The sequence below is a fragment of the Entelurus aequoreus genome, linkage group LG09 (assembly GCF_033978785.1).
Source record: "Entelurus aequoreus isolate RoL-2023_Sb linkage group LG09, RoL_Eaeq_v1.1, whole genome shotgun sequence".
Classification (NCBI taxonomy): domain Eukaryota; kingdom Metazoa; phylum Chordata; class Actinopteri; order Syngnathiformes; family Syngnathidae; genus Entelurus; species Entelurus aequoreus.
Window position 1 is genome coordinate 18,548,789 of NC_084739.1, and position 13,660 is coordinate 18,562,448.

General features: G+C 38.0%; 1 protein-coding gene across 1 annotated transcript in view; it reads left to right on the forward strand.

Annotated features, from left to right (window-relative positions):
• The window catches only part of mlip (muscular LMNA-interacting protein), a 98,037-nt gene that overhangs the window by 48,289 nt on the left and 36,088 nt on the right, over nucleotides 1–13,660 (forward strand). The window contains exons 4-6 of the mRNA XM_062059621.1: nucleotides 6,737–6,868; nucleotides 7,128–8,576; nucleotides 12,202–12,273. Coding sequence (XP_061915605.1) covers nucleotides 6,737–6,868; nucleotides 7,128–8,576; nucleotides 12,202–12,273 — 1,653 coding nt within the window. The remainder of the gene's footprint in view (nucleotides 1–6,736; nucleotides 6,869–7,127; nucleotides 8,577–12,201; nucleotides 12,274–13,660) is intronic.

Consider the following 13,660-nt stretch of genomic DNA (forward strand, 5'->3'; position numbering starts at 1 on the left):
ACGCATTTTGGCTTAAAACTTAACGATAAAGGTGAAAATATAACACTGAAACACCTTCAGGAAGAGGTGCTTTAAGACATGGCTAGCAGCTAGCGTCCAGCCGCAGTTGGCAGTGTTTTAGCTACTTCTAAATCACTAATCCTCGCCTCCATGGCGACAAATAAAGTAAGTTTCTTACAAGTATCATCCCTGCAGGACGAGGAATAGCTAAACATGCTTCACTACACACCGTAGCTCACCGGCGTCACCGCTAATGACGCTGTTCCTGAATGTAAAATAAATGCCATGGGTGGATCTACACCTAACATTCACTGTAATGATACCAAGTACAGGAGCCTATCTAGTTGATACTACTATGATTACATCGATATTTTTTATCGTCACAAAATCTTTTTTCTTTTTAAAATTTATATTATGTTTATAAACTCAGGAAATATGTCCCTGGACACACGACAACTTTGAATATGACCAATGTATGATCTTGTAAATACTTGGTATCGGATCGATAACCTAAATTTGTGGTATCATCCAAAACTAATGTAAAGTATCAAACAACAGAATAATAAGTGATTATTACATTTTAACAGAAGTGCAGATAGAACATGTTAAAAGACAAAGTAAGCCGATATTAACAGTAAATGAACAAGTGGATTAATAATCAATTTTTACAGCTTGTCCTTCATAATTTTGACACAATATGTTAATGCATACGTCAGCAGCTAAATTAGGAGCCTTTCTTTGCTTACTTACTAATAATAGACAAGTTGTCTAGTATGTTCACTATTTTATTTAAGGACAAACTTGCAATAAGAAACATATGTTTAATGTACCGTAAGATTTTTTGTTAAAATAAACCCAATAATGTCATTTTTTGCGGTCCTCTTTCTTTAGAAAAGTACTGGAAAGTACCAAAAAGTATGGAAATACATTTTGGTACCGGTACCAAATTATTGGTATCGGGACAACCCTACTGCATATACATATTTTGCTCATTTAAGAGACACAGTCCTTAGCTTAACTGTACAATATAAGATTACGAGCTAAGGTAAGCGAATAAAGTAAGATACAAATCATATATGTACAGTGTTTGTGTGTGTAACAATGATAGCATTGACACTAAATCGCATTAAGCTATTTCATAAAGACGTCCTGCAAAATGAAATTGCTATATAGTGACTAGATGTTGCATTTATTTGCCTGTGCCTTTTGAAGACAACCCACCAAAGAACCAAAGCGGGATTTTGCCGCAGCTGAGTTGACTTTCACACACACGAACACAGCAGCTTGCAAGTAGGCAATTACCCTCTTGGCTCTAGTACTGTGTAAGACGACCCTGAATTTGGGGAGACGTGACGTAGATGTGAGGACATGAAAAGCAGCGTGTGGTGGTACATATAAAATCCTTATTGGAAACAAATATTTCTACACGGATACAATAATGCATGCGAAAGTGGAGTGTTGACCTAACACGGGGGTCGGCAACCCAAAATGTTGAAAGAGCCATATTGCACCAAAAACAAAAAAATATGTCTTGAGCCACAACAATTTAAAAGCCTTATATAAGTGTTATAATGAAGGCAACACATGATGTAAGTGTCTATATTACCTATATTAGCCTACTATCAAAGGCTGACGCAAATCTTCGTTGACAGAAATGTTGTATTTTAATATTTATTCTACACATTTTTGCAACACATGAAATCATGGGTAAAATGGAGGCTTCTCACAGGGTGAGATAACTCCTGGAAATTACTGGCCTATAATGGCCAAAGTTATAGATGTGAGTGTCCAAGTTTAAGGAAACTGCAGGCTGTCTTTTTCTAATGAATTAATTACAACCTTTGCAAGCTGGGTAACGTTTGCTGTGGTCTGGAAAAACATGGCACACAAACAACTATGAGAAATGCAGCCAATATTACATACAGATAACGTGTCATGAGACATGCAAATATAAATTAAATACACCGAGGACAGAAGTAAAGTGTAGTGGATTGTCCGAAGCTTAAGCAGGCAACAAAAGTAGTTTAGTACAACAAATTTATTTACCCATTATCAGAAGTGCACGTTGAATTGAGTTGGTCGTGCAGACAAACCACAAGTTACTCCGGAGCCAACAAGACACACACAAGCCAAAATCACCCCCGAGTTCCGGTCTTCTCCCATTTTTTATATGTCTGTTGTGCGTCATCGTTCCTTATCAAATGCGTCAATGTCTTGTTTTGCTTTTCCTATCTGTTCCATAACAACTCGAATTCTGTAGACAGTCAACACATTCTATAGACAGGTTGGCACGACTTAATATTCACTTTTGTCCCACAGCTGGTCCATTCAATGGCACAAAAATACAAGAGTATTGAAAATGAGCGGACATTCTTAAAAGACAAGAAATATAGGTCAAAAGGTCAGAAATTCTACTACAAAAGGAAATTAAATGAGCTCAAATATACCTACAAACGAGGCATAATGATGCAATATGTACATACAGCTAGCCTAAATAGCATGTTAGCATCAATTAGCTTGCTGTCATGCACTGACCAAATATGCCTGATTAACACTCCAACAAGTCAATAATATAGCTTACCTTTGTGCATTCACGCACAGCATAAAACGTTTGATGGACAAAATGAGACAAACAAAGAGTGGCATAAAACACGTCTTTCTGTGGCAACATCGGCGAAAGTTGTACATGTAAACAAACTACGGTGAGTTGAAGGATCGCTGAAATTAGTAGGACAAAACGGTGCTTGCCAAATCCTCTCATAAGTGAAGCATGTATAAAATAAACAGTGGGATTTCTAACAATTAGGAGGGTTTGTGTAATGTTTGTTTTTATACAGAAAATATATTAACACAAAACTTTTTTTTTTCTTCATCTTTTTCCATTTTCACACATCTCTGAAAGAGGTCCAGGGAGCCACTTGGGCGGCTCTAGGGCCGCGGGTTGCTGGCCCCCGACCTAACATAATGGAATACCCTTACAAAAAGTAATTATTACGGCTCTGAATAGAAAATTGAGATAGGCTCCAGCACCCCCCGTGTCCCCCAAAGGGACAAGCGGTAGGAAATGGATGGATAGATGGATGAATAGAAAACCTTGACAGGTCAACTTTGTTGTCATTCTGTGTCAGTGCTGTATATGCAGAGCAGCGACCAAAAAAAAAAGGCTTATAAAGACAGGGTGACAGGGAAACTATTGCAGCCTGACATTTGTTCTATTATTGTGTGTGGGGAAAAAAACCCAGCACTGCAACTTGTGTCATTGATTTGACAAATGGAGGGTTGTCGTTCTGGTATAGATTCATGCCTATATATAGGGCTCTAATTAGCATGCATGTAAGAGTCCATGTCAGACATGATGAATGTCACGTGCAGCAGGCAGGGGATGCCAAGAAGAGAGAGAAAATATACGTCCCTAAAATATAAAATCATTTTGCATTTTTATTAATCCTTGACATCATATTGTGGTATTATAGTTGCATCCAGATTTTCAATTAAATAGCAGCTGTTGTCGTTTTTCTAGTTCATACACTTCACTTACTCAATCACTGTAGCAATGTTGCTTTAAATACATGAAAATGAAACGAATGGATTAAAACTGAATGAGAGAAGTTTGTCAATATGAAAATATGTGTTAACCAACCCAGACACAGAGGGAAATCATGCGTTTCATTACATGACACTATTACTGGTTAGCCACCATCTTGAATCAATTCAGTCATTTTAACTTGAACTGCATCTCAGCTCACAGTACATTTTTGTCATGATATTGTCTCCTAATTTAAAATAGGTCTTGTTAGTGTTGCCCCGATACCAATATTTTGGTACCGGTACCGGTATATACTTTTCGATACTTTTCTAAATAAAGGGGACCACAAAAAAAATTGCATTATTGGCTTTATTTTAACAAAACATTTTACGGTACATTAAACATATGTTTCTTACTGCAATATTTTCCTTAAATAAAATAGTGAACATACTAGACAACTTGTATTTTATTAGTAAGTAAGCAAACAAAGGCTCCTAAATTAGCTTCTGATGTATGCAGTAACATATTGGGTAATTTTCCATTCTATTATTGTCTAAATTATTAAAGACAAGTAGTAGAAAAGGAATGAGGGGGGCACCGGAACTTTTTAGAGGCAGTATAGTACCGAATATGATTATTAGTATCGCGGTACTATACTACTACTGGTATACCGTACAACATTGAAATAAGAGTCCTCAATAGGAATGCATTTGGTTTAATTTAATTATATTTTCATGTGTGTATGTAATTATTTGGTTATCAGCATAACTTTAAAAAGTTACTCAAAACAGCAGGTAATTTTTTTTTACAAAGCAATATTAGGGCAACAATAAAATAAAATAAAATAATACAAACAAATATAATTACTATACCAATTCATACATTTTAAATGAAAAAAAAAACCCCATTGAATATAGCAAGCCTGTTGTGTAGAAAGCCAAGGCATGTCTGTTTGTAACAGAATTATAACGTTAAAGTAATTAAAGTTGATAAAACTTAAGAAATGTCCGAAATAAATAATAATAATAATAAGTTTAATTTATAAAGCACTTTTCAAGATGCTGAACAAAAAACAAAGCAGTCAAACAATCAACAATAAAATAATAAACATTAAAAGCAATTCTCAAAGAAGGATTAGCAATAATTGATGATATTTTGAGGCTGATCTGGATCATTTCTACTATGTTACCTAGCGGTAATAATGCGCGTTTCAACTTCTCTGTGTGCGTATGTTATCGGCCCTGCAGATACGAACATAGAGACGGACAAGAGGGTTTGCTCAGTTTCTTTCATTCCGCCGTAGCCATGTCAACATTGTATGGGTTGATTTTCTTCAAACTTTCAGGAAATGTTCGTAATGGGATAAGGACGAAGTCATCACATTTTGGAGCTAATTTCTACTGCGTTCTGCTATGTTTACGTCATGAGCCACTCCTTCTGTGTATGAGTAAGCAAACGTTCCCGAGGGCGGATAACTTACAAGAGGCTTCACTCAGTTTATTTCATTCTGCTTTAGATAGCAAAATAAATTATGGACACATTTTGACATTTTTGACAGGATTTTTTACTATTGGGATGTACGGCCTGGTGGAGGTCAGCACTCTCCAAGTGCCTTTTTTATTTATAAATGTATTAAAATTTTATAAAAATTCAGCTTTAGAAAAAAATACCACTTTTTTATAGTTGCTGCAAAAACAAAATACAACTTGGATCTAAGGCAGTGGTTCTTAACCGGGGTTCGATCGAACCCTAGGGGTTCGGTGAGTCAGCCTCAGGGGTTCGGCGGAGGTCAAAACACACCCGACTCATCGTGTAAATACAAACTTCTCCCTATCGGCGTATTACGGATACGGCAACAGCAGAAGTCACACTGATTTACAGGTGTGTAATTTGTTGTGAGCTTATGCACTGTGTTGGTTTTGTTCTTTGAACAAGGTGATGTTCATGCACGGGTCTGTTTGGGCACCAGTAAAAAAACATGGTAAAACTTTAACATGGGGAACATATTCACCATTAATTAGTTGCTTATTAACATGCAAATTAGTAACATATTGGCTCTTAACTAGTCATTATTAAGTACTTATTAATGCCTTATTCGACATGGCCTTATTATAACCCTAACCCTCTAACCCTGGCCCTAACCTAACCCTAACCAAATAACTCTAAATTAAGTCTTTGTTACTTAGAATATGTTCCCCATACTAAAGTGTTACCAAAAACCTATAACCTTGTCTTGAATTTGAAAATAAACAACATTTTATTTTTCACTAAAGGAGGGTTCGGTGAATGTACATATGAAACTAATGGGGTTCGGTACCTCCAACAAGGTTAAGAACCACTGATCTAAGGAAAGTGAAGGCTTCTTTTTTGTCGTTGTTTGGAGAACTAGCTAGACGTTAACTAGTTAGCTCCAGCTGTTTATTAACTAGCGCCTAACAGCAATGTGGTCTTTTAGTTTCTTGTTGTTGTGCAAAGGTCATATCCTTCTTCCTTCTAAGAAGTAGGGTCCTCTGCAGTGGTTACTCCATTTCTTTTGTCAGACTTACACATTTTTGATAAAAATAGCCCTGGTATGTGAAACCCAAAGTTCCCCTGAAGTGGATCGCTGTTTCCTCGGAGGTCGTGAAACATGGAACATATTCATGATTATCTTCAGCATCTTGGCTTGAAGGGAATGCTAACCTTCTACACGAGTCGTAAAAACTATCAGCTGTCGCCGTTTTTAAACGGTGTGCTTTGCGGCATTGAATAGTAAGCCAGAAAAGATTGGTGTTTACTTGGCAACTTTTGTAAACAAATTGTCAAAATTAAAGTGGTTGACTGGATAGTGACATTCTGCAACCACCCCCAACATATCACTTTAATGCTGAGGTGCCGGATTATGTATTTGTTGCCTCCAACACGTAAACCAACAAATGAATGTCGTTACATTTGCTTGGTAACAATTTTGTTTGGTTGTCGATTTTAATGAATTGACACAAATGCCCCTAGTGATGCTTGCATTTAGTCTTCATACTTACTTATGCACGCTAAGAGCAGCGTGCATCAGTGTCAGCATGACGTGTGTGTACATGTGAATTATATATCTTGACATGTGGTGTGCCGACACCAAGCACCCCCCCGACCCCCAGCTCAATTTCACCTCGGGTTCTCTCATGTTTCACTCTCATGTTTCACTCTCACGGTTCCGCTTTGCCTTTCTCCTGTCAGAACATAAGGGGGTCCCATGAGAAGACAACCGCCAAGATCATGTATGGCGGGGAGATTTTAAAAGCGGAGATTGTCTATATCAAAGAGTCGGTGGAGGGAGAAGCAAGAATCGAAGGCAAGACAAACATTGAGGTATGTGAGCTCTGTCAGTTTTGCTCAGGTGTATTTAGACTTTCTATTTAATACAATCCATGAAGTTAAATTAAACTGTAGATTTGACAGTTTAATTATGAGTGGAGAAAGAGCAGTTTCCCGTTCAACATGTCATAGTACTTTCTTTTGTAATGAGATGTAAATGAAGTCAATAGTTGAACCAACTTTGTCTGAATTTGATATAAAAATGAGCTCTCAATCCGAACTAAACAAAATCTCCAACCACTTTTTTCGTCAGCTGCAGCCTGCTTTGGACCCTGCGAGCCTCTCCCAAACCTCCGCGTCACTCAGTGGCCAGTCTGAAAATACACCCAAACACGGCGGCTCTACCTCCATGGAAACAACTGCTAGTAAACCCAGGGGCCTTTCCTGGCAGTGGGGTCACGATTCCTCTGGACGTGTTGAGGTTAGCTCGGGTTTCTCTAGCGATAAGCCGTCTGGGTTGGCTCACAGAACGACAAGCCCCGCATTCTCGGCGCACGTGTTCCCCACGCCGGCTTCATCCAGAGAGTCCGTCCTCTCAGACAGCTGGGATAAAGACAGGAACTGGCTTTTCTCTCTCGGCTCTCCTGCCTCTTTCAGTCGCACTGTTTCCCCCTGTTCCTCAGTCCGGTCTGGCATGTTCTCCCCCTCTGTGGTTCAAATGCGAAAGCACAACCTTGCCCCAGGCTCCAGTCTGGTTCACATCCCTCAGTCCTGTTTCTCCTCCTGCGACAGCCTGGTTTCTTCTGTCCGTCCACAGTCTCCTCCTCCCCGGCACCGGCCTCCTCTTACCAGACTCTCCCTTCTGACAGCCATCCTGAGGAAAGGCCGTTTGCCCGTTCTGTCTGCTTCCCTGCATAGGCCTTACACCCCCTGCTGGCCTGTTAACCCTGTGACCCTCACTTTCTGCAAGGCATGCTCAGCAGCTTCCAGTGTTGCCTCCATTCCCCTGGAGTTTTCAACTCGCTTCTCTTCATCCTCATCCATCGATAGTCAGACTTGTGCTAACAGGGAGCCTAGTAGGCCTCTTATCGCCCCCCCGCCTGAGCTGCCTAATGAGCACAGCAGGCCTCACACGCCACTTAAAAGATGCTTTGAGCGTAGAAGCGTGCCAAGATGGGAGCAGGTTATTTCACCGCCGCCAATGAAAAGCACTACTCTGCAAATAGAACCACCACAACGTTCATGCTCATTGCAGCACTCTGTGGCAAAGCCTCCCGAATTGAAGGCCAGCATTGCCCACACGTATCTCAGGAGCATAAAAGACCCGAACCTCGAAAAATCAATCCCTCCTCCAACACCTTTTCATCACCCAGCAAACATCCGGAGCAGACCGCCAAATTCCTCTCTGTCAAAGCTTCGCTGGCTTTCTGAGCGACTGCGATCCCCTCCTCCATGCCCCTCCCTGTCCGCTACGTCACATCGTTCCCATTCAGCCGGCTACGCCGCATCACCTCTGCCTCCTCTCTCTCCCACCTCACCACAAGGTTTCCCTAAAGTGCACAATCTGACGTCTTCCCGTTACACACCCGTCGCTTTTTCCGAATGGCCCTCGCCCATCAGCTCTCCCACGCCGACGCCCTCTCCCGCCACACTAGTTCGAGAGCGCACGCCATCTCCTTCCTTCTCCCTGCGCTCTACGCCTTCCCCGAGGCCGGGGAGTAGAATATCGGACTGCGGTGACAGGGAGGGTAAAAAAAGAAAGGTAGCCACACTGTTTGCCACGTGCACCACTTCAAACTGAAGATATTATTGAACACGCTCAAAGTCACACTCACCGGCCGCAACAATTTACAGAGATCAATGCACACAAAATTATTTTTTGATACTTTAAAAGAAGTAAATGACTGCAGAAAGACACATTACATCTTTTGTTTTTAGATAAAGATAGGGCCGTTGTCACGCTAAGGACGTGATTTACTAAGATACAAATACCCCGCGCTAAACAGCGTCTGCAATCTGTAAAATAACGTGCGCATCACTACAGAGACACTCTCATTTACAGCACGTTCATGTTATCATTCGCCAACCGATCAATTGAATTTATTTTAATCTGCCCTGTAAGTCCTCTAGCAGCAATAACATTATTAAAATGATGTTGCTGAATAGACGATATGTCTAATATATTTTTTTTCCTGACCGTCCAAAATGTTGGTTTTGCGTTACTATACACATTACATCGTTTCTTTTTAGATAAAGATAGGGCCGTTGTCACACTAAGGACCTGATTTACTAAGATACGAATACCTCGCGCTAAACAGCGTCTGCAATCTGTAAAATAGCGTGTATTATTAGTAGACGATTTACTAAGACTGCACGTGCAATTGTAAAGCGCCGCAGACCGCCTTATTAGATGAGAATTCTGCGTGTACTAAACGGGGCATCACTACAGAGACACTCTCATTTACTGCTTGTTCATGTTATCATGCGCCAACCGATCAATTGAATTTATTTTAATCTGCCCTGTAAATCCTCAAGCAGCAATATTTTTTTTTTTCTGACCGTCCAAAATGTTGGTTTTGCGTTACTATACACATTATATCTTTTCTTTTTAGATAAAGATAGGGCCGTTGTCACACTAAGGGCCTGATTTACTAAGATCCAAATACCTCGCACTAAACAACCTCATTGTTACTTTAAGGCAGGGGTCCCCAAACTACGGCCCGCGGGCCAGATACGGCCCCCCAGCGTTCAAAATCCAGCCCGCGGAAAGTCCCAAGTTAAAAAACAAAACAAAAACAAAAAAACAAACAAAAAAAATGTATATATATATATTTTTTTTGTATTATTATTATTTTTTTAAATTTGTCCTTACTAGTCCATTTTCTACCGTCTCCTAGCCACTCAGGCAAATCATATTGTCTAAACATGCATTTTACCATCGATAACATGACATGCAGCAAGTGCGCTCTTTAAGTCAATTAGTGCGTGAGGAATATATATGTATGAATATATATATATATATATATATATATATATATATATATATATATATATATATATATATATATATATATATATATGTATATATATATATATATATATATATATATATATATATATATCTATATATATATATATATATATCTATATATATATATATATATATATATAGATATATATATATATATATATATATATATATATATATATATATATACACATATAGACACATATACATATATACACATATACATACTGTATATATACACATATATGGACATATACATAGATATATACATATATACACACACACACACACATTTACATATAATATATACACATATATACACATATACATATATATATACACATGGACATATACATATACATAGACATATACATATATACACACACGTACACATTTACATATACATATACATATATACACACACACACACACATTTACATATAATATATATATATATATATATATATATATATATATATATATATATATATATATATATATATATATATATATATATATATATATATATATATATATATATATAGCGCGGCCCCCAGCCAAATTGTTTTACCCCAATGGGGACCCCTGCTTTAAGGTGTTTGGCTGAAATTTGGTACATATTTTGAGATCACTGTCAAGCACTTTTATGTAAAATTGGAGCAGTATTTGTAGAAAAACACGGCCGTTCTTATGCAAAAAGTCGCTGCGGAGCCATTGGCAGCACTTGGCAAGTCTTTGGTCAAAAGTATTTTATCAATTGTCTAATTATTTTATACATTTGATGATTGTATTATATGAGCATTTTGAGCACAAACAGTGTTTCCAATGGATTTATTTATTTGTGGCGGCCTACCACATATACATTTAAACTTGGATCTACACGTTTGTTCACGCTCATAAACACATTATAAATGAGAATGTTGCTTGTGTACCCCGCCTTCCGCCCGATTGTAGCTGAGATAGGCTCCAGCGCCCCCCGCGACCCCGAAGGGAATAAGCGGTAGGAAATGGATGGATGGATGTTGCTTGCCATTACAACTTTGTAACAGTAGATGGCATTGTAACTCGGCTTCTTAGCACACCTCACACTAGAATACTGCCAATTTATTGCCTTTTTAATTTAGCGAGTGGTCACGCCCTTCTAGATTGTCTTTTTCAAAAAGTGACTAGCGACAAGTCTTTTGACTTTTGGCTGTCTGATTGGAGACTTTTGAAAACTAACTTAATTGCATATATAGCTCTTCTCAACAAACAGCCCTTCCTCCACATCTGAAAGCCCTCAAAGGCGGATCTGTCTCGCTTTTGAAACAAAAACCACAAAAAGGAAGCAACATTACAAATTGAATTTGCTTCTCTGAACATTTGTTTTTCTTTTCATGTTTTGCTCACTTTCCATCACCCACGCCATCTAAACAAATTATATGCACATGCGTCATGGCCAATTATGCAAATTCCATCGGCAGTTTGTCTTTTCCATGACATGTGTTGTGCTTGTATGGTTGCAAACCATTCAAGAGACACATGCATCTGTAGAAATCTAATTTTAATCCCACTTAATCCCAAACCACCTCCATGTGTGGTTTAGATCTGATATTGGACTGTCAGTGTGAACACGGCTTTTTAGAAATGAGAATTCGAATCTACTTCTTATTTTTCTGTAGGTTGCTTTAAATATTGTTCTCAAGAACAATACCTCCGCACCATATGTGTGGCTGTTTAGGGAGGGACCTCAAAGCAGTCACTGTACTAAGATTTCAATCAATATTACTCTGACGTCACCCCTTATTCTGGGACATAACAACCCCCGGGCATATTCATATAGTCCTTAATTCACATAATGGAATGTTTTTTTGCAAAACTGCTCTCCATCCACACGTACACAGCTATTATAATTATGTACTTTTCCTTTGTCCTGTGTCACATAGAGCTCCATCACTCCAGTCTCCCTGGGGCGACTGTCAAGAGATAAGATATACATTTTGTATTCTAAATAAGTATGTTTAAAATCAGCATTTGTCTAACAAGGCTCAAGAGACAAACGGATGCATATATTTATGATTTTTTTTTTCCGTTACGATGTTTTTATTTCTTAATACATTTCCAGAAACACGAATGGGCATTTGGCAATTCAGGTGATCATGGAGTAGCTGTATTTCGCTTGTTATTATTCTGTAATTTTGAATATTTATTGTATACAAAAAACTTACCATCTTCAGTAATTGGCTTTTGACTAAATGACTGCAAGGTTTAGTGGGGCAGTGAGCGATAAAACATTCTGGAATAAATGACATGCTTAAAGCAACTGTATGGTAAAACTGATTTAATTCATTTTCTCTCTCTGTCTCTCTGCATACCAAAGCCTCACAAGATTACGTCCAACTACAAATCGCTTGCTGCAATTCCCACAAACACCCTACTTTTGGATCAACAGGTACACTCACTTATTAGTCTGTAATTCCTTGAAAGCGTCTGGTTATGCTGTGGGTTGTTCTGCAATGTGGCATCTTAGTGGGACATAGTGTTCCTAAAAACCATGTCCCACTAAGATCTCTTTTATCTACCTTTATTTATGAGTTAGAATGCATTTTTAAAAAAGTAATCCGTCGTCATGTCTTTCATAATGATGTTTAACGATAGGCAAAATTCCCAAAAGATTGCAGTTCCCCTATAGATCCTCTCTTTTTTGGTAGTTACATTAAATGTTTTCATAATGTAATGTATGTAACTAAAGTGTTGCTGTTGCTTGTTTACTTCAGATGCAGTCAGCAGTTATTTCAACTTATTTAGTTATACTAGTGGTTAGGGATGATGTTTGATAAGGAATTATCGAGTTCGAGCCTATTATCGAATCCTCTTATCGAACCGATTCCTTATCGATTCTCTTATCGAGTCCAGATAGGTTGTTGTATATGGAAAAAAACACACAATATTTGGTTTAACAAAAGCTCACTTTTATTATATAATAAAAAAATAAAATGTAATAAATAAATAAATATTGACTGTTACCCACCTAAAAAAATAAAAAAAAATAATAAATATTGACTGTTGTTACCCAAAGTATATTAAGTGGGATTTTTCAGAGAAACAAATATATACAGTAACACAAAAACAAGCTGTCTCTGTGATCACTATAGGTGTATAAATAATAATATAGTGTTAAATAAAATCAGTCCCTTGGGCACAAAACTGAAAATAATACAGCTCTCCAAAAAGTGCACTTCTGCTGCTATTTGACATAACTGTTTGTTATGATGCTTTGACATTTTTGCACTTTATTTCTTTATTGAAAGAAAATTCTATGAAGAGAAAAGTTGTTTGCAAATGTGGTTACAAAGCTAAAAAATGAAAAGTTAAAGCTAAAAAAAGAAATACACTTTATTGAGTTAACATTATTTCTTTATAGGGGGAAAAATGTTATGAGCTGGAGATTATAACAACTACACTACCCAGCATGCAACGGGAGTTACGAGCATGCGCGGTAGCCCCGAAAAGTGTTGCATGTTGCCACGCTGTGAAAGTAAACGTCAAGAACTCAGCCAACACGCCTCGTCTGCATTATTTATAATTAGACAGACAACACATCTACAGTGTGATTTTGTTTTGTTTACAAGGAAAGAAAAACAAAAGTTAAAAAAGGGAGATGTGTTGTATATATATGTATGTGCTGCGGTTGTCTTAAGAACGTTGCGACAGCTGCCGTAAAGGAGGTGCGTTGCTAGCCTGGTTGCTATGTTTCCGGTTGGTCGTAAAAGTGTTCGTCATGTGTCTTACCCTGCTAAAATCTCTCAGTAAAGTTATTCGATGGATTATAGCTTTTG